The sequence below is a fragment of the Dipodomys ordii genome, unplaced genomic scaffold, assembly GCF_000151885.1.
Source record: "Dipodomys ordii isolate 6190 unplaced genomic scaffold, Dord_2.0 Scaffold16, whole genome shotgun sequence".
Taxonomy (NCBI): domain Eukaryota; kingdom Metazoa; phylum Chordata; class Mammalia; order Rodentia; family Heteromyidae; genus Dipodomys; species Dipodomys ordii.
This window is the reverse complement of record NW_012267232.1, coordinates 1,057,183-1,075,751: the sequence shown is the minus strand read 5'-3', so window position 1 is coordinate 1,075,751 and position 18,569 is coordinate 1,057,183. Positions and strand designations below refer to the sequence as shown.

Below are 18,569 nucleotides of genomic sequence, written 5' to 3'. Positions count from 1 at the left end.
CTTTAGCCCACTTATTTATTGGGCAGTTCTTTCTTTGAGGATTTGTTGTTGGGGGATTTAATTGTTTGAGTTCCAGGTATATTTTAGATATGAGACCCTTGTCTGTTGTATGGCTAGTGAAGATTTTCTCCCAATCCGTGGGTTTTCTGTTGATCTAGCTCTATGTCCTTTGCCGTGCAGAAGCTCTGAAATTTCATGCAATCCCATTTGTCCAACCTTTCTTTGATTTGTTGTGTTTCTGGGTCTCTATTAAGAAAATTTTGGCCTGTGCCAAGGAGACCTAGGGTTTCTCCTATTCCATCCTGTAATGTTTTCAGAGTGTCTGCTTTGACTCTGCTGTCTTTGATCCATTTGGAGTTGATTCTGGTGCAGAGTGATATATAAGGATCTAGCTTTAGTTTTCTACAAGTGAGTAACCAATTTTGCCAGCACCATTTACTGAAGAGGCTGTCTTTCTTCCATTCTATGTTTTTAGCTCCCTTATGGAAGAGTAGATGGCTATAGGTCTGTGGGTTCATTTCTGGGTTTTCAATTCTATTCCAGTGGTTTTGATTACTGCTTGGTTTATGCTCATTCTTTAGAACTTGACTTACATGAAACCATCCTTTATGGGTTCAGTTCTCTAAGGTTCTCCTTTCCAATAGTAAAGGGTTTGATAGGAGAGCAAACTTTTTCAAAGTGATTCCCTAGTTAATGAGCTGGTATGTTTTGAAGAGATTATGATGAAAGTGTATATAAATCCTCTCCCCAGAACTGGAAGCTATGGGGAGAGTCCACAATGCACTGTAAACTTATCCACTCACTAGGAAATCCCTTATTCTCTCCAGGCTAATGTCCTTCTATGCCCATGGCTGTGGTGTGGACCAAATAATTATGTAAAAGAATATGTCACATGTATATGTTTAAGTGCTAATGTTAATTTCACCAGTCTATTTTTGGTTTCTTATTTTTAGTTAGAGGTGTAACTCAGCAAATAATTTTAGGGATTTAGAGTATAAATGTAACCAAATGTAACAGATGAGTATCCATTAAAGAGTTCTGGGTTTCCACCTATCATAAACAAGACTTCTGTGGCTTTCAGAGTGCTTTAGTCTCAAAAAGTTGCTTTGGTAGCTCGTGTCTTTAGGATCTACCATTCAGCACTAGCTTCAGCCACAAGATGAGAACACTTTTTACATTTTGTGTTTTTCCAAAAAGTACTAGAGGAGGGGCTGGGAAGGTGGTCAGTGGTAGAGTGCTTGCCTTGCATTCATGAGGCCATGGGTTCGATTCCTCAGCACCACATAAGCAGAAAAACCCAAAGTGGTGCTGTGGCTCAAGTAGTAGAGAGCTAGCCTAGAGCTGAAGAGCTGAGGGACAACAACACCCAGGCCCAGAGTTCTGTCCCAAAGACAGACAGACAGAAAGAAACAAAGAAAGAAACAAAGAAGGAAGGAAGAGAAAGAAAGAAAGAAAGAAAGAAAATACATGAATGAGGGTAAAAGATTCAAAGACCCAAGAATACAGAATGATAACTAAAGCAAGCATCAGGGAACATTCCCCAACAGGCTTGGAAACGGAAGTAGTAGGGATTTAAATTTTTTTTAAAAAAGATGGGGGCCTGGGAAGGTGGCTCAGTGGTAGAGCGCTTGCCTTGCATGCCTGAGGCCCTGGGTTTGATTCCTCAGCACCACATAAGCAGAAAAACCCAAAGTGGTGCTGTGGCTCAAGTGGTAGAGTGCTAGCCTTGAGCTGAAGAGCCGAGAGACAGCGCCCAGGCCCAGAGTTCAAGCTCCATGACCGGCAAAAAAAAAAAAAAAGTACTAAAGGAAAAGAAGGTTTATTTTTATTTTGTGTGTGTGCCAGTCCTGGGGTTTCAACTCTGGGCCTGGGTAGACTGTCCCTAAACTTTTTCACACAAGCGTAACACTCTAACACTTGAACCACAGCTCCACTTTTGGGGTTTGTTTTTTGTTTTGCTTTGTTTTTTTCATAGTTCATGGGAGCTAAGAGTTTCCTGGTCTGTCCTGCCTGGGCTTTAAACCGTGATCCTCAGATCTCCAAATCCTAAGTAGCTGGGATAACAGGTATGACCACAGGTGCCCAGCAAGCAAGATTTATTTTGAGTAACAATTTGTAGACAGGCCTATGACAGATGGTTTCATAGGTCATTCTTTAGCATTCATCAGCCTTGGTCACTTTTAGCTGCAGTTTTCTATTTTGTTCTTCATTATCACCTAAGAAATAAGCATTGTGTTATCCACTACATAAATAGATGTTTTAATCTGTAATAATAGTTTTACTGATTTGGTAATAACTAAATCAGTTCAGGATCCAAAGTGCATTCAGAATTGAATCATTGCATTTTTCTACTGATTTGTGATGATGTATGAAATGGATTGTATACAGATTTTTTAGGTTAGACTATTTGCCCTAAGATGTTCCTCATCCAGAAATTCTGTCTTTCTGTCCTTAATCTCAAGAAAGTTTAATAATAGGTCAGGTTGGCAGGGGATATCTTCACAATGAAAAGTAGCATTTAACACAGGTGAGCATTGCTCACCTGTAATGACCTACAAGATTTGAATCGCCTGATTTTGACTCATAGTCAGCTGATATGGGCACTGAAAATCTCACAGTTAGGCTCCTGTCCTGATGTTCTCTGCTAGCTCAGTGAGTCCTAGGCTCAATGATTGTCATATTAGAGAATACTTGTGGTTGCTTTGGGTCATGTCCTCACCAAATAAAATCTAAACCTTTAAATATATGCCGGGGAACTCATTCATTTATAGGTTTATAGTACAAGAGCTGAAGTAAAAAGCAAAACTTTGCATTGTTGGACCTCACCTTGGAATGGTATCATTATAACACTCAAAAAAGAGAGTCACGGGGCTGGGAAGGTGGCTCAGTGGTAGAGTGCTTGCCTTGTATGAGGCCCTGGGTTCCATTCCTCAGCACCACATAAGCAGAAAAAGTCAGAAGTTGCGCTGTGGCTCAAGTGGTAGAGTGCTAGCCTTGAGCTGAAGAGCTGAGGGTCAGCACCCAGGCCCAGAGTTCAGGCCCTACAACTGACAAAAGAGAGAGAGAGAGGGAGAGAGAGAGAGAGAGAGTCACCTTGCACGTGTTCACAAATGAATGGAAAAGGTCCATATAAAGACCTGAGCTTGGTCCACTTAGTGCCACGTTTTTCTCATTTTTGTGCTTTCTCTTAATGATTTTACTTTTCAAACCAGTGTTAAAGTGCTGTCAAGTGTTCCTAAGAGTAAGAAAACTGTGATAGAACTTAAGAGAAATTGCTTTTTTTTAGCTAAAGTACTTTTGATTGACAGAGTTCAATGCTAATGAAGTAACAATACAGTAAGTACTTCAGAAGTTGGAGGAGGAGATTTGCTAATCATTAGTTCAAGAGGACAACTCCAGAAAATACTAAAGTAACATTGATAGTATATTACTTAACCATGAAAAAGTGGTTAGGTTTATGAACTCATGAGATCATGGCCAATAGAATTAGGTGTGGGATACTCTATAAAAAAAAAATTTTTTTTTGGTCTTTCGTGGGGCTTGAACTCTGGGCCTGGGCGCTGTCCCTCAGCTCTTCAGCTCAAGGCGAGCGCTCTACCACTTGAGCTACAGTGCCACTTCCGGTTTTCTGGTGGTTTTATTGGAGATAGGAGTCTCACGGTCTCTCCTGCCTGAGCTGGCTTTGACCCACTATCCTCAGATCTCAGCCTCCTGAGTAGCTAGGATTATAGACGTGAGTGCCCAGCCCAAAAACATTTTTGAATAATTTTGTACAGTAGCATATACTTCCAAAGAAAGACAGCCATCGTCTTACTCCATATTTGTATATAAGGATTACAATTTGCATGAGTCCTGAAAGACTTTTAACATCTTGAAAAACTGCCTGAAATAAATGTTCTTTTTTAAATAGAATTTTATTGTTATTGTTAAGGTATTGTCAGGTAATGAGTACATGTTTTAGACAATGTCTCTTTCCTTCACTTTCCCTCATGTACATGTGGTCTTTGAAAATAAATATTTTCATGATTTTGTGGACTTAACTGATTCCATTTTTAAAAAGTGAGGTTCTTTAGCAGATGGACAAATTTTAAATGTAGGCCATACTTAAAAATAAATAAAAGCAGTCAAACGAACAAGTAAAACTGAACCCCTCCTTTCAACATCTCGTACATGGAGACTTTTATTTTTTTCACCTTAATAATCAATAGGTCTTTGTGTTTTGTTTTATTTGGAGCAAGAATAAGTTTCGATCTTTTCATATCTTGAGTACTCAAGGGAGTTTGGACAGCTGATATACTGGTCTACATATTAAAATAATTATGTGGCAGGTCTTTGGGTATCTTAGTATAAAGTGGATTTATGTCAGATTCAATTTATAGCATCTGGAAATTTGCCTGCCCAGGCCAACAAATCAGGACCATAACACACAGCATACTGTTCACCACAGAACACAAACTCTTGCTTTTTCTGTGGATATGATGCCTTCAGGACTGGATCCTTATTCTTTCCTGCTCTGTATAAGAGCAGCCACGCAGAGTCAGTGTGTGGAGAGATGTCTCTGAAAGGTGGGAGTACTTTGAAAGGCTTGACAGGTCACCATTTATGGTAACTAGGGCACATTGTGTGCTAAGAAATGTGAACATGTTTGTGTGCGTAGATAATAATCCATGTCATACATTCCTGTGGGAAAACTACACTTCACTCCAATTTTCCTAAAGATAGGAGACAAAACAGGAGGGGAGGTTGAGCAATGAAATAATCCATATTCTTGTTCAGCATTTTGTGACTGACTAGGTGGACACAGGAATAGCTAACACGTCTCTGCTGCAAAGGACAAGCACCTTCCTGAGAATGTAAGGCTAGCAGTTGTAAAGATGACAAAACTGAGATATAGAACACTTGTAACTTGCCAAGTTTGATAGCCAGCCATTGTCAGAATGGAAATTCAGCCCCATCTGCACTGTTAACCATATAGCATACTGCTAGAGTAGACCGCTATTCTAAAAAGACTGAAGTGAATCTGGAGACAGATTCACAAAGTACATGAACTTGTTCTTCCTTTTCTACTGCAGCTGTCAGAGTTCATAGCTTCTAAACTGTATCTAAGTAAGATCCTTTCTTGTGACCAGTGAACAAACCCAGCTTTTTTGACATTAGGAATGACCTCAAACTAGAAACACGTTCTCTTCAACCGTTCTTACTCTGGCATCCATGCTTACTAGACAGAGCAGATCTGTCCTATCTCCTGCCTAGCATTTAACATTCAGTAGGTTCTCTGCTGTGATTTACCAGATAGCTCATAATCCAATTAGGACCGGCAAAGGAGGAACCCATTGCCAAGTTCAAAGACGTTACCTCTAACAAATAGGCTTATCATTTTTATTTACTGGAGAATGCGACTGATTCTGATAAAATCTAAGTACACTGCAACTTTCTTACTGTAGCCATGGCTCAGCACTTGTTTGAAATATAGTTCCTTGAGATGAGAATGTTTTGAAGAGTGTGTGCATGAATTGTTAAGAATTCCTTTAGCCACCTCTTCTCTGTAGAAATAGAACTCATACATATTTTATACATAAATTGACAGGGATGGCAGAGACCTAATAGCAATTTGAACCAGACTGATTGAGGATTTATTGCCTAATTATACTTGTCATCCTGACATAAAAGTCATTAGTTCTGGAAAAACATGTTTGTCATACCAGGATTATCTCTAATTAATACAGTCAATATCTGATGTATATTTAAAGCCAAAGCACATGGGGCGGACTACAGGGGAACTGGTGGCAAGTGCCTAGGGTCATGAAGCTGTGCTCTAAGGACAGGTTCTCATGTGCGGAAAGAAAATGTGCACTGCCTCGACTTTGAATACGTTGAAATGGGTGCTACGGGCCTGGACCCCCTTTGTTGATGAATTAGAGAGAGGTGGTAACTAAAGAATGAGAGGGGGAGTGTAACTTGGCTGTAGTTAGTATCTGAGCTGGAATTCAAACCTGATCCAGTGTGCTGTTCCCTCAGGAATCGCTAGCCAAGTTGATCTCTGAAGCATCCACCTGTGGTGGTGTTCTGCTTTCCTAAAGTACACGTGAAGTTGGAGTGCTCAGATTGGGATTAACTGCATCGGCATCAGCGATGTTTAGTGTGCTGATTTGCCAGTAAACTTTGCAGTGAGACACTGTGATTTCTCCCATGGCAGCTTTGTATGCCTGTATAGTACCCATGATACTCTGTGGTATTCATACTAGGGAATATGACTGCCCAGCATTATAGTGTACACTATTTCCAGGTTGCTATGCAGTCACAGGAAATTAGTTCAATTGCTCACAAGTGTGCATGTCTCTGTCACAAATATAACATATCCAAGGTTGTTTCTGAATAAAAACAAGGCAGTTCCTTGAGCCCATTAGACCTGCCCCCAGATGGGTGCATTATTGTTTCCTGTGGCAATTAACTTGCTTCCACAGCAAAATACTGTGGTGCAGAATATTCTGCTGGATCTGCTGCGAGCGGGCAGTCACTGAGAGGGCCTCACTGTGCCCATTTCATCAAATGGTCTCTGCAGCAGTCATTTCACGTTTATTTATTTAAATGAACAATGGACTGAAATACTAAATTTCATATGGAAGTTAATAGTTAAAGTGGCTGAAAAGAAAAGCTATCCCAAAGACACTAGACATCTTAGCAGAGAGTCTATGTGTGCTTTTCCAGGCTTTATTAAAAGAGTTCCAAGACATGACATCACTGAGAACAGCTTACAGTGGGGTCTTTTGGTAGACCCTCCAAAAAATCCAGGATGGAGTGTGAAGCCATGTCCTGGGACTGGCCTCACCGTGGGGGCAGCTGGAACCGGAGCTGGAACCAGAGCACCTTCTCCGAAGCTGTTTCTTACTCGCCGTGTTCCCATCCTGGTCCTCTTGGCCCTCCTCTCCCCATATCACAGATTATTCTCCAGGGCCTGTTACTGGCTCGGGCTTCTCATAGCAGGTATCTGAGGAGTCAGGCTGCCAACTCCAAGACTGGCAAATAGAAGTGCCCAGCTTCTAACTCAGCTAGGGGACTCCACATCAGACACCTCCACCACCTCACATGGGCCAGGCACCACGGCCAGCCAAGCCCAGATTCAAGAGAACATGGATAGATAGTACCTTATTGTCTCCAGAACAGAAAGTTATGGCCAATGAAGGAGCTGTGTATGAAACTCATTTGGAAGACTAAATCCATTTTGTAATTACTGGTTGTTCGGCAGCTGCTTTGTATTTAAGGAGAGAAAGTGAAGTTCTACACATTTAGTTTTTGCCTTAATGCAATAAGGCCAATGAGCTTTAACTCCCTTTTTTTAGGTCAGTTATGATAAAAAAAAAAAAAGAATAATGCTAATAGTGCATGAACATCATAGGTGACAGGCTTTTATACCTGAGGAACTGTAAGTAAAATCGGGTCAGTTACCACATCTGTATCATCTGGATACATACCTTAAAGTAGAAGTAGTTCTCTATAAATATGGCTTTCAAATATCAAAGTTGAATTTGTCAAGTTGGAACAATAAAAATGTGAAAATTTCCATTTGTTAGTGGAAATAACCAGTTTAAGAAGTATTTTTCAGATTCCTGAGCATGTTAAAGCTCCACATTACCTTTAATAGGTTTATTATCTTTAAAAAAGCATCTAAAATATCAATTCAATCATTAAGTTTCTTTTGGAAAAGTTCTTTTTTGTATATTTTTTTACTGTAAAAATACTGTACAGAGGAGTTACAGTTGCATGAGTAAGGTAATGAGTACATTTTCTATGGAGCATTGTTACCTCCTTGGTTTTTCCCCTACTATTCCCTTCCCACCTCCCCAGCTCCTCCCCTCCCCCAAAGTTATAAAGTTCATTTTCAACATAGTGTCTTATACATCTCATTGTTTAATGGGTCAACCTGTATCCTTATTTCAGCATTTTGTTATTTCCTTTCCCCTCCCCAAATTAGAAAAATGTATATACAAGATTCAGGGCACTGGAATCAAATACAGTGACAACAGGGGTTATATACTATGGGGAAAGAACGTACAAAAGAAACAAAAAGAATCACATGTTACATTATAGATACATTAAAAACAACAGCAAGAAAGATAAAACCCTTGTATCTTGGGGTTCATTTCGCTTAGCATCATCTCACATGGTCATGTGTACATAGCTTTTGACCTTTTCTGCTTGTTCTAGACTTATACTAGTTATTGCAAATAAGGGAAACCACGGGACCTGTTTCTTTGGGCCTGGATTACTTCACTTAATATAATCTTTTCCATCTTTCCATTTCCTAACAAATGGAGTAGTGTCATTCTTTCTGATGGAGGCAAAAAATTCCATTATATATATATATATATATATATATATATATGTATGTATGTATGTGTGTATATATGTATAACAATTTCTTTGTTAATTTATCACAGTTTTCCTTTACTTCCGTACATTTTCTTGATCCATTCATCTACTGAGGAGCATCTGGGTTGGTTCCATATCTTAGCTATGGTAAATAATGCTGCAGTAAACATAGTTGTGCTGGCAGCTTTAGTATAGCCTTGTTTGTGATCCTTTGGGTAAATGCCTAAAAGTGGGATTGCTGGGTCATAGGGGAGTTCTATGTGGAGTCTTTTGAGGAACTTCCATACTGCTTTCCAAAGTGGTTAAACAAGTTTACATTCCCACCAGCAATGCCTTTTGGCCACATCCCCTCCAGCATCTGTAGTTAGAGTTCTTGATTCTAGCCATTCTAACTGGGGTGAGGTGGAATCTCAGTCTTGTTTGATTTGCATTTCTTTTATGGCTAGAGAAATTGAACATTTCTTCATGTGTCTATTGGCCATTCTTATTTCCTCTTCAGAGAAGTTTCTCTTTAAGTCTTTAGCTCACTTATTAATTGGACAGTTGTTTGGGAAAAGTTTTTAAATGACCATGAGTTTCACCAGGCCAACTTCAAACATGATTTGGAATATTGTACTGTTTATTGTTCTAAGAATTTACAGCAGTCAAATACCAGTGTTTAAGAGTACATTTTTCATTAATATTCTGTATATGGCTAGCTACTTCTAAAGGCTTTCTTGGTGTTCATACAGTATCATCATTCAATAAATGTTTAATAGAAAGGCTCATTAAAGTTTTATGTATTGTACTTAATGTGCAAGGGTAGAAATGAAGATGAATTAAGTTAAAGTAATGGAGAAAATGTAATTGCAATAATTTGAAGTACAATTTAAATCAATTTCTTTGTTAATTTAGAAATACTAAAAGTATATGACCAACTTAAGATGTATTTAAATATACCATAATGGAGAAAATAGAGCAATACTTTGTCTTGCTAGTCCTAGATTATTTGAATAAGAATATTAGCTTTTTCTTATATAAAACCAGGAGAAAAAAATACAAGAATATTTTCTTTTGGTTTGGGTTTTTGGGGGGACAGGAGGAGGTGTTTTTTGTTTGTTTGTTTTAGATATGATCTCACTGTGTAGCTAAGGCTGCCCTTGAACTGTGAAGCTCTAGGTAGCCTTGAATTTGAGATCCTCCTGCCTCTGCATACTGAGTACTAGAATTATAAGGGTGTGCTACCATATGCTGTCATGTTTTATTAACTCACTGTTTGGGTTCAACAACTGCTTACACAAGATATGTAAATGAGATACAGAACAAAGTAACTTGTCATTGGCTGGGATAGTGTATTAGAAATCTTTGCAGGACATCGACAGTTTTTTTTTTTTGCATCTCAACTACTTTATTTTTAATTAAAACCACATTAAGGGAAATAATAAAAATATAAGTTTTTAATAATTCCATAGCCATAACATAATTTATTCTGGTACTATGGTAGTTTCATTCTTTCTTCTTCTATCCTATCTATCTATCTATCTATCTATCTATCTATCCGACAGTTTTTTTTATTGACCCTTTTACTGTGCTTGTAATTTCTGTAACCTCAAAAAACATGCTATTAACTTAATGCATGATGAAATTTTTTTTTGCATTATTTCTTTTTTTATTGTGAAAATACTGTACAGAGGGGTTACAATTACATGGGCAAGATAATGAGTACATTTTTTTTATTGTGAACATACTGTACAGAGGGGTTACAATTACATGGGCAAGATAATGAGTACATTTCCTATCAAGCATTGTAGCCTCCTCCTTTGTTTACCCTTCACATCCCTTCCCAGCCTCTCCCCCCCCCCGTCCCCCCACCCAAACCTCTCCCCCCCACCAAAGTTGTAAAGTTCATTGAAATTTATTTTTTTAAGTAACTCAGTGACTACAGTTAGTCTAAAAATTCTTTCCAGGTGTAGGTAATATAACATAATGGTTAAATCAAGTCTTGCAAACTTATAAAGTATATTTGATTTGATTTAAACACAATATTGTTTACCTTAAGATGGGAAACCTGTTATAAACCTGAAGTCATGGTTTTTGGATCGTCTACAGTTCAAGGAACAGACGGAGTGTTAGGAGGATGCTGGCCTATGTTGCATTCTCCTGGTAGAGGGCTGATGCATAACTACAAACTAGATTGTGACAAGTTTTTAAGACAAAATCATAATGAGTTTTTGTTCCTTTTTATCTCATGACTAGGCCATCAGCTCTAAAGGTCAACACAGCATATCCTACACTTTGTCAAGGAATCAGACGGTGGTAGTGGAATACACCCATGATAAAGATACGGATATGTTTCAGGTAACATTCTGCTTTTTCATTGGAAATTTTATCAGTTTTCCTTTACTTCCGTATATTTTTATATAGAGCCAGAACATCATAAACAGTAGTGTTTGGTGATGTGTAGAGGCTTAGATGTGACGATAACATAAATATTATCCTTGTGTACAGCCTTTAAAAATTGAGGGAAAAAAATTTAAGATTAAGCAAAATATGACTCCAATTTGGTTTTAGAAAGAAAAAGAAAAATCTTTAAATGTAGAAAGAAGTCATAAATTGAAATTTTCAACTCAATGCAATAAAAAACAGACATTAACAACAAGAAAAAATAATCTTTGAAAACCAACAAATTCAGGATACTTCCTAATTAACACTTGAGTCAAGAAAGACATCAAAAATGGAATTACAGCTTTCAGAAATAACCTTAGGACACTGTAGAAAAACTCATAATGTGGCCAGCATCTCGTTTCCTCTAGAAAACATAAAGCTCAAGTGCTTCCATTACTAAAACCTAAGAAAGGAAAGAATAACATGAAGGTCCTCAACACTTATCTTCAAAAGTTCTTTCTTTCAGGAGAAAGAAAGTAATTAAAAAAGTACAGGATGTACAAAAGTACATTAACAAATTTTATACATAAACAAAGAATATGAAAAGTTTAACCACAAAAGATGTTTATTACATTGTTATTTGCTAATAGAAACTAGTGTGGCTCCAGTGGCTCCTGCCTGTACATCTGAGCTATTCAGGAAGCTGAGATCTAAGAATGAAGATTGGAAGTCAAACCCAGGCAGAAAAGTCATTAAAAAAAATCATAACTCCAATTAACCCACAAAAAGCAAGAAGTGGAGATGTGGCTCAAGTGAGTAAATCACCAGCCATGAGCAAAAAATTCCAAATGAGAGTGTGAGGCCCTGAGTACAACTCCAGGAGTAACCCGTATGTGTGCATGCATGCATGTATGCACACACAGACACAGAAAACAGCAACCAAGGTGGAGGTGGGAGGTTACAATTCATATATTGCAAATAGTTTCTCAAAATAAGGTACTCCTAGAAATCACTGAGAAAATGTCTACATGGAATAGGCAAATCAGCAAAGGATTAACTATAATTCATCCAAAAGGGAAAACAAATAGCTTTAAAAATGAGCAAGTACATTCAGCCTCATTTTTTTTAAAAAAAGGAAATGTAAATGAAAATCAGACATTAAAATAATCATATTATTTTTCAGTTATCAGAATGGAAAAGTCCAAAAACCTAAAAGATTTTATCAAAGATGTAAGAGAAATAGTCTCTATGTCTGCAAGTAGATATAACCCCTGTGGGGCAGTGATTCAGAAATATGATGAAAAATATGAACTGCTTTCATGCTCCAACTCAGCACTTGTCTTTATACAGCTTTTTCCTCTTTCTGTAGGTTTACAACAGAGATAGTTACTTGTAGAATGACATTTGTACAAAGTGTTTTTCTTTGCTTGATAGCAGAAGAGTGAAAGCAACCTACAAGTCCTTCAGGAGGGGACCAGTTCAGTATATCTGTATAGCCATGCAGTGGAATTCTGCCAGGCTACAGAACAGAAGAAGGGAGAGGCTCTGTGCTTCACACAGCAAGACCTCCACCTGTCTTAAATGGATTGAATGTACAGAGTCCTACTGGCAGTGTTAGATTTGATTAAGATCATTTAATATTATTAAATATTAACAAATTAAAGTGTTGAGCACTATATTAATAATATTACATTAATTATGTACTATTCAAGTAGTATTTTTAGATGCATTAAAAAAATCTCCAGAGGGATAAACAAGATATTCATAAGGTAGTTATCTTTGTGGGGAAAGCAGGTGATATGCAGGGAGATAGTTCATGCTTTTTTATTTGGAGACCTTGTTAGATGGGTGGTTATTTTTTTAAAAAACTATAAACAGTAATAGACAAATGTATGAAAGATAAGCAGACATAATCATAAAGTATTATTTAAGTGCCAGTCTAAACTCAAGTAAGACTGATTTTTTTTAATTTTTTATTTTTTTTATTGTGAAAATACCATACAGAGGGGTTACAATTACATGGGCATTGTTGCCTCCTCCTGTTTCCCCTTACCATCCCTTTCCCCCTTATTTCCCCCCTTCTGCCCCCTGCCAAAGTTGTAAAGTTCGTTTTTCGACATAACGTCTTGTATGTCTCATTGTTGCAATGGATCCACCTGTATCTCTGTTTAAACAATTTGTTTTTCCCTTCCCCTCCACAAATTATACCAACATCAAATACAGTGAAAACAGCGGTTATACAATGGGGGAGGGACATACAAAGCAACGAAGAAATCATCTTGTAAATATGTTAAAAACAATCACAAGAAAGAAAAAAACATTTGAATCCTTATCTTGGGGTTCATTTCGCCTAACATCAACTTATCTGACCATTTCTGCTTGTCTCAGACATATACTAGGTATTGCAAATAAGGGAAACCTGGGACCTATGTTTCTTTTAGCCTGGCTTACTTCACTTAATATAACTTTTTCCAAGTCTTTAATTTCCTAACAAATGGGGCAATGTCATTCTTTCTGATGGAGGCATAGAATTCCATTGTATATATACCACATTTTCTTGATCCATTCATCTACTGAGGGGCATCTGGGATTCCACCTCACCCCAGTTAGAATGGCTAGAATCAAGAACTCTAATAACAACAAATGCTGGAGGGGATGTGGCCAGAAGGAAACCCTACTGCATTGTTGGTGGGAGTGTAAACTTGTTCAACCACTTTGGAAAGTACAGAGGTTCCTCAAAAGACTCCACATAGAGCTCCCCTATGACCTGGCAATCCCACTTTTGGGCATTTACCCAAATGGTTACAAACAAGACCACACTAAAGCTACCAGCACAACTATGTTTATTGCAGCATTATTTACCATAGCTAAGATATGGAACCAACCCAGATGCCCTTCAGTAGATCAAGAAAATGTGGTATATATACACAGTGGAATTCTGTGCCTCCATCAGAAAGAATGGCATTTCCCCTTTGTTAGGAAATAGTAAGACTGATTTTATTTCAACAAAATATTGGTTCTAATCTGTATATTATCTTCCTCTTATGTAGCCTTCTAAATGTCCTGTCTTCTCATTTTACCAGAGAAAACTTAGTTAATAAAATACATACACTACACTGTTGATATTTTATAGAACTTTATAATTTCTTAATGCTTGGCAAAAATCATTTTCAGTTTAAGATTTAATAGTTTAATAAATATGTATAAGATTGTTTTACATCAATAGTGTCGATTTTTAATTTACAAAATCATTGGAGAGTAATTTACAATTGTTCCTGATAGATTTTTTTACCATATAAAATCAACAGTGTATATGCTGGCACATGTAATAGGTAAGGCAGATACTACTGAAGTGTGGCAGTTAATTCCATTAAGGAGAATATTGTTACTTAGCAGTTTTTCAACATTTCATGTCAGATTCTTTAATGACATAATGTGATACAGAGTATTGTTCACTATTACTGAGACTAAGGTGAATTCTGTTCACATTCACTTTATTTTCATTTCTAAAGAATGAAAGATTTTTTGGGGGGTGGGGGGAGGATCAGGTAAGGGGAGCTGGGGGGAGGTAATGGGAAGGGATGGGAAGGGGAAACAGGAGGAGGCAACAATGCTTGATAAGAACTATACTCATTATCTTACCCATGTAATTGTAACCCCTCTGTACGGTATTTTCACAATAAAATTTAAAAATAAAAGAATGAAAAATTTAGTTGGATTTTTCAGCTTTCTGTTACTAGCTAAGGGCTTTATTGTGTCACATAGTATTAAAAGACTGATTTACTAAAACCTAGTAGCTTTTGTGTGCTGCAAATGTGTGGCAGTGAACTTGCACAGTGACTGTGTGGGGACTCGGTGGGGTGCTTGGTCGGCCTGGATTCATGCTAAAGTACATGCAGTACTTGTTACTGTTTCTTTAGTGCTGTCCCTGCAAAGACCAACACAGTGGAAAGATTGTGGGTAGCCTCCTCATTTTATTATCAAAGCAATTTTGGCCTTATCATCCAGAGAACCTCAGGAGCTCATGGACCACACTCTGAGAAACACTGACTTTGCCCACCTCTGCCTCTCATAGCTGAGAACTCCTAGTCTTTGAAGGGGAAAGTAACTTAAACTAAAGCTAAAAGAAGACATTAGTAGCCAAAACAAGATTGAGGTCCCCTGAGTTATATAGTCTAATTGTACCAGCTCAAAATCTTTAGATAAAACATAGCAAGTGATTAAGAGTTAAATATTTCTTTGGAAAACATAGCACATATATCATTTTTACAAAAAATATGACTCCATTTAAAGATTTAACTAAATGTGGGAGGATTCGTGTGAGATGATTTAAAGATTTATTAATACTTGAAAGTTTTCCTTTAAGACAAGTTTTAATTTTTCCCTACTTTTAACAATTTTGCATGTCCGAAATCTACTAGTGGAAAAAAAAATCACTGAGCAGAGAAACTTCAGTGTTCACGTTTTGAAGGATGGGCCAGGTATAAAGGGCTGTTCATTTTAGCTATTCCCATTAGAATGTTTTCAATTGCTTAAAATTCTAATTTAGTAATTAAATCTAAAGATCTTCATTGTTTAAAAGCAGAATATAAGAATGAGCAAAAAAAGACCTGTGCAGCATTTCCCACAGCAGAAGCAGAGAGGACTTAAGGATCATAAATAACACTGGAGCTAGGGAGAGTCAAAGCTAGATTTGAATCCAAGGAATTTAGGGTGAGAAATTAATATTGTCAAAGAAAATCTCACTAATTACTTTCTAGCATATGAGCGTATGAGTAAACAGAGGCTCATATTTATAATCTTGACTACTCAAGAGGCTGAGATTGAGAAGATTACAGTTCAAGGCCAGTTTGGGCAAAAAAATTCACAAGACCTCTTCTCAACCAAGAGTTGGGCTCAGTGCATACCTGTCACCCTAGCTTTGTGAGACGGCTGAGATTAGAGGATCTTCTTTCTAGACCAGTGACAGGCAAGCTAGTCCACAAGACTCCATCTCAACAAAAGAAACTGGTCATGGTGGTACACACCTATTATCCTACCTATGATTGGAAGACTAAAATAGACAGATCACAGCCCAGGCTAGAACTAAGACTCAAAACTCTGTCCAGTGCACTATGTGACTGGAGGTGGCTCATTGGAAAAAGCTCCTGCCTTGTAAACATGAGGCCCTGAGTTCAAGCCCTTAGTACTCCCCCCGACCACCCCCCAAAAAAGGATCTCAGCAAGAAAATAAAACACAAAGTAGAAAATAATTTGTTAAAGGAATCAGAGGAAATGAAAGATGTTTTACAACATGCTTTAGGTGAAGTGAGGCCCTGAGACTGAAGAGATCTGCAGCTAGTGCTGAGCGTTTTTTTTCCCCTCAGATTTCTCATTTTTATAGGCTGTGAACCTGGCTAACTGCAGTTCCTTGTTTCTTTGTGTGTTGTTGTTTGGTTTTTTATATAGTTGGTTTATTGTAGTGATCGATGGTAGCATTAAATTCGTACCCACTTAGAGAAAATGTTAAGGAATATCCACGTTTCTCAAAAACGATTTCTTAAAAATTGGCTAGTGTGCACATATACTCACAAGGCTAAAGCTCACTGTCAGTATCTTCTAGGCATCATCTTCATTTCTTTTTTTTTTTTTTTTTGGATCCGGTTGTGGGGGCTGAATTCTGGGCCTGGGCGCTGTCCCTCAGCTCTTCAGCTCAAGGCTAGCGCTCTACCACTTGAGCCACAGCGCCACTTCTGGTTTTTTCTGCTTATGTGGTGCTGAGGAATCGAACCCAGGGCCTCATGCATGCGAGGCAAGCACTCTACCACTGAGCCACCTTCCCAGCCCCTTCATTCATTTCTTGTGCCTCGACTATGTCAGACACTCATCTGGATATCAAGGAGAGAAAGCTAAGACTCGCCTCTCCCCAAGTTTCTATGTTAAAGGAGGCAGAAGAATGTAACTTAGTTGTAGAGTGTTGATTTAGTATGTGTGAGGCACTGGGTTCAATCCCCAGCACCTACAAAGACAAATAAACATTTAAAAAAGACCAAGAGAAGAGGCAGCCACTGAAGGCAGAAGAAACAGTGAGCAAGGGCACCATGTCAGTACTGAAGGCCAGGAGGAGCAAGGGCAAGGAGATGAACTTGGGGAGGCAGAGCCAGGACTGAGAGAGGCCACGTAGGACTGGATTTTATACTGGAAGTTTGAAGAAGCTGTTAGGCTTTAAGCAGGGAAAAGATATCATCTGATACAGTATTTTTTATAAGATAGGACGACATATAGAGATAAGTCTTAAGAGACAACTGTGAAAATGGAGTTTGGAGGCTAAGGTAACAGAATCCAGGTATGAGCTGTGATGGGGAAAGTGTGAGGTCTGAGGGTGAGTTTTTGAGCTAGTTGAGGAGATTTATAGATGGATAATGTGGGCATGAAAGAAAGTGCACAATCAAGTTAGTAAGTCTTAGATTGTGAAATTTAGCTTGAGCACATTGGAAGTGCAGTCAATCAGGGCCATAGGGAAATGAGGAGAGAGGGGATTCCTAAGTTGATTGGTGCACTCACATGGAGATGTTTATTAGACATAAGTGGAGATGGTTGTGCCAGTCTGCAGCTCCAGGAAGAAGCAGGGATTTAGGGAATCCGTCTCTCTGAGAGAGAATAGGAAGGAAAGGAACTGGAAGCGTTTCATTTTTTATTACCAGATGACTCCAAAACCCTGGATTTAGTGGTGGACTGATGTGGGAATCTTAGCATGAGTAGTTTTGGTAGAGGTGAGGGGAGAGAAGCACTGTTGGAGTTGTTACACTGAGTTGAGAAGGGAAGTTGAAGAGAGATGGTGAAAAAAGGGAAGTGTATGCTGGTGAGGGAATGGGAGCTCTGGGCTAGAGCTGATGAGTAGTCTTTCTAAAAAAGGAGCCCAGAGATGGCCGGGGCTGCTCACCCTGTGCACGGGGCACACATGAAATGATTGGCAATACAGGAGGCACCAGGCACAGACATGGGAACTTTGGTAGCACTTCATTATTGCAGACATGTCCAAGCATAGTAGCCCCATTCCAGTATTATAGAAAACCAGAAGGGGGCTGGGAAGGTGGCTCAGTGGTAGAGTGCTTGCCTTGCATGCATGAGGCCCTGGGTTTGATTCCTCAGCACCACATAAGCAGAAAGAAAAAAGCCGGAGGTGGTACTGTGGCTCAAGTGGTAGAGCGCTAGCCTTGAGCTGAAGAAATGAGGGTAGAGCACTAGCCTTGAACTGAAGAGCTGAGGGACAGCACACAGGCCCAGAGTTCAGGCCCCGACCGACCAAAAAAAAAAAAAACCAACAATGAAACAAGGTTTTTTTTTGTGTGTGTGAAAATACTGTACAGAGGGGTTACAATTACATGGGCAAGATAATGAGTACATTTCTTATCAAGCATTGTAGCCTCCTCCTTTGTTTCCCCTTCCCATCCTTCCCCTACCCTCCCACCCAACGTTCTTCCCCCCCCCCACCAAAGTTGTAAAGTTCATTTTCGACATAATGACTTGTACGTCTCATTGTTGTAATGGGTCTACCTGTATCCCTATTTAAACGATTTATTTTTTCCCCTTCCCCTCCACAAATTGTAACAACATCAAATACAGTTAAAGCAAGGGTTATACCATGGGGGAGGAACATACAAAGCAACAAAGAAGTAATCTTATAAATGTGTTAGAAACAATCGCATGAAAGAAAAAAAACAATTCAATACATATCTTAGGGTTTATTTCCCTAATATCAACTGACCTTTTCTGCTTGACTCAGACATATACTAGTTATTGCAAATAAGGAAAACCATGGGACCTATGTTTCTTTGGGCCTGGCTTACTTCACT

The 18,569-nt window shown here is 38.5% G+C and overlaps 1 protein-coding gene across 2 annotated transcripts in view; it reads left to right on the top strand.

The window, feature by feature from the left end:
• The window catches only part of Peli2 (pellino E3 ubiquitin protein ligase family member 2), a 130,268-nt gene that overhangs the window by 104,229 nt on the left and 7,470 nt on the right, over positions 1-18,569 (top strand). For both annotated transcript variants that reach the window (XM_013012365.1, XM_013012366.1), the window contains exon 3: positions 10,606-10,707. In XM_013012365.1, the coding sequence (XP_012867819.1) occupies positions 10,606-10,707 (102 nt within the window). The remainder of the gene's footprint in view (positions 1-10,605; positions 10,708-18,569) is intronic.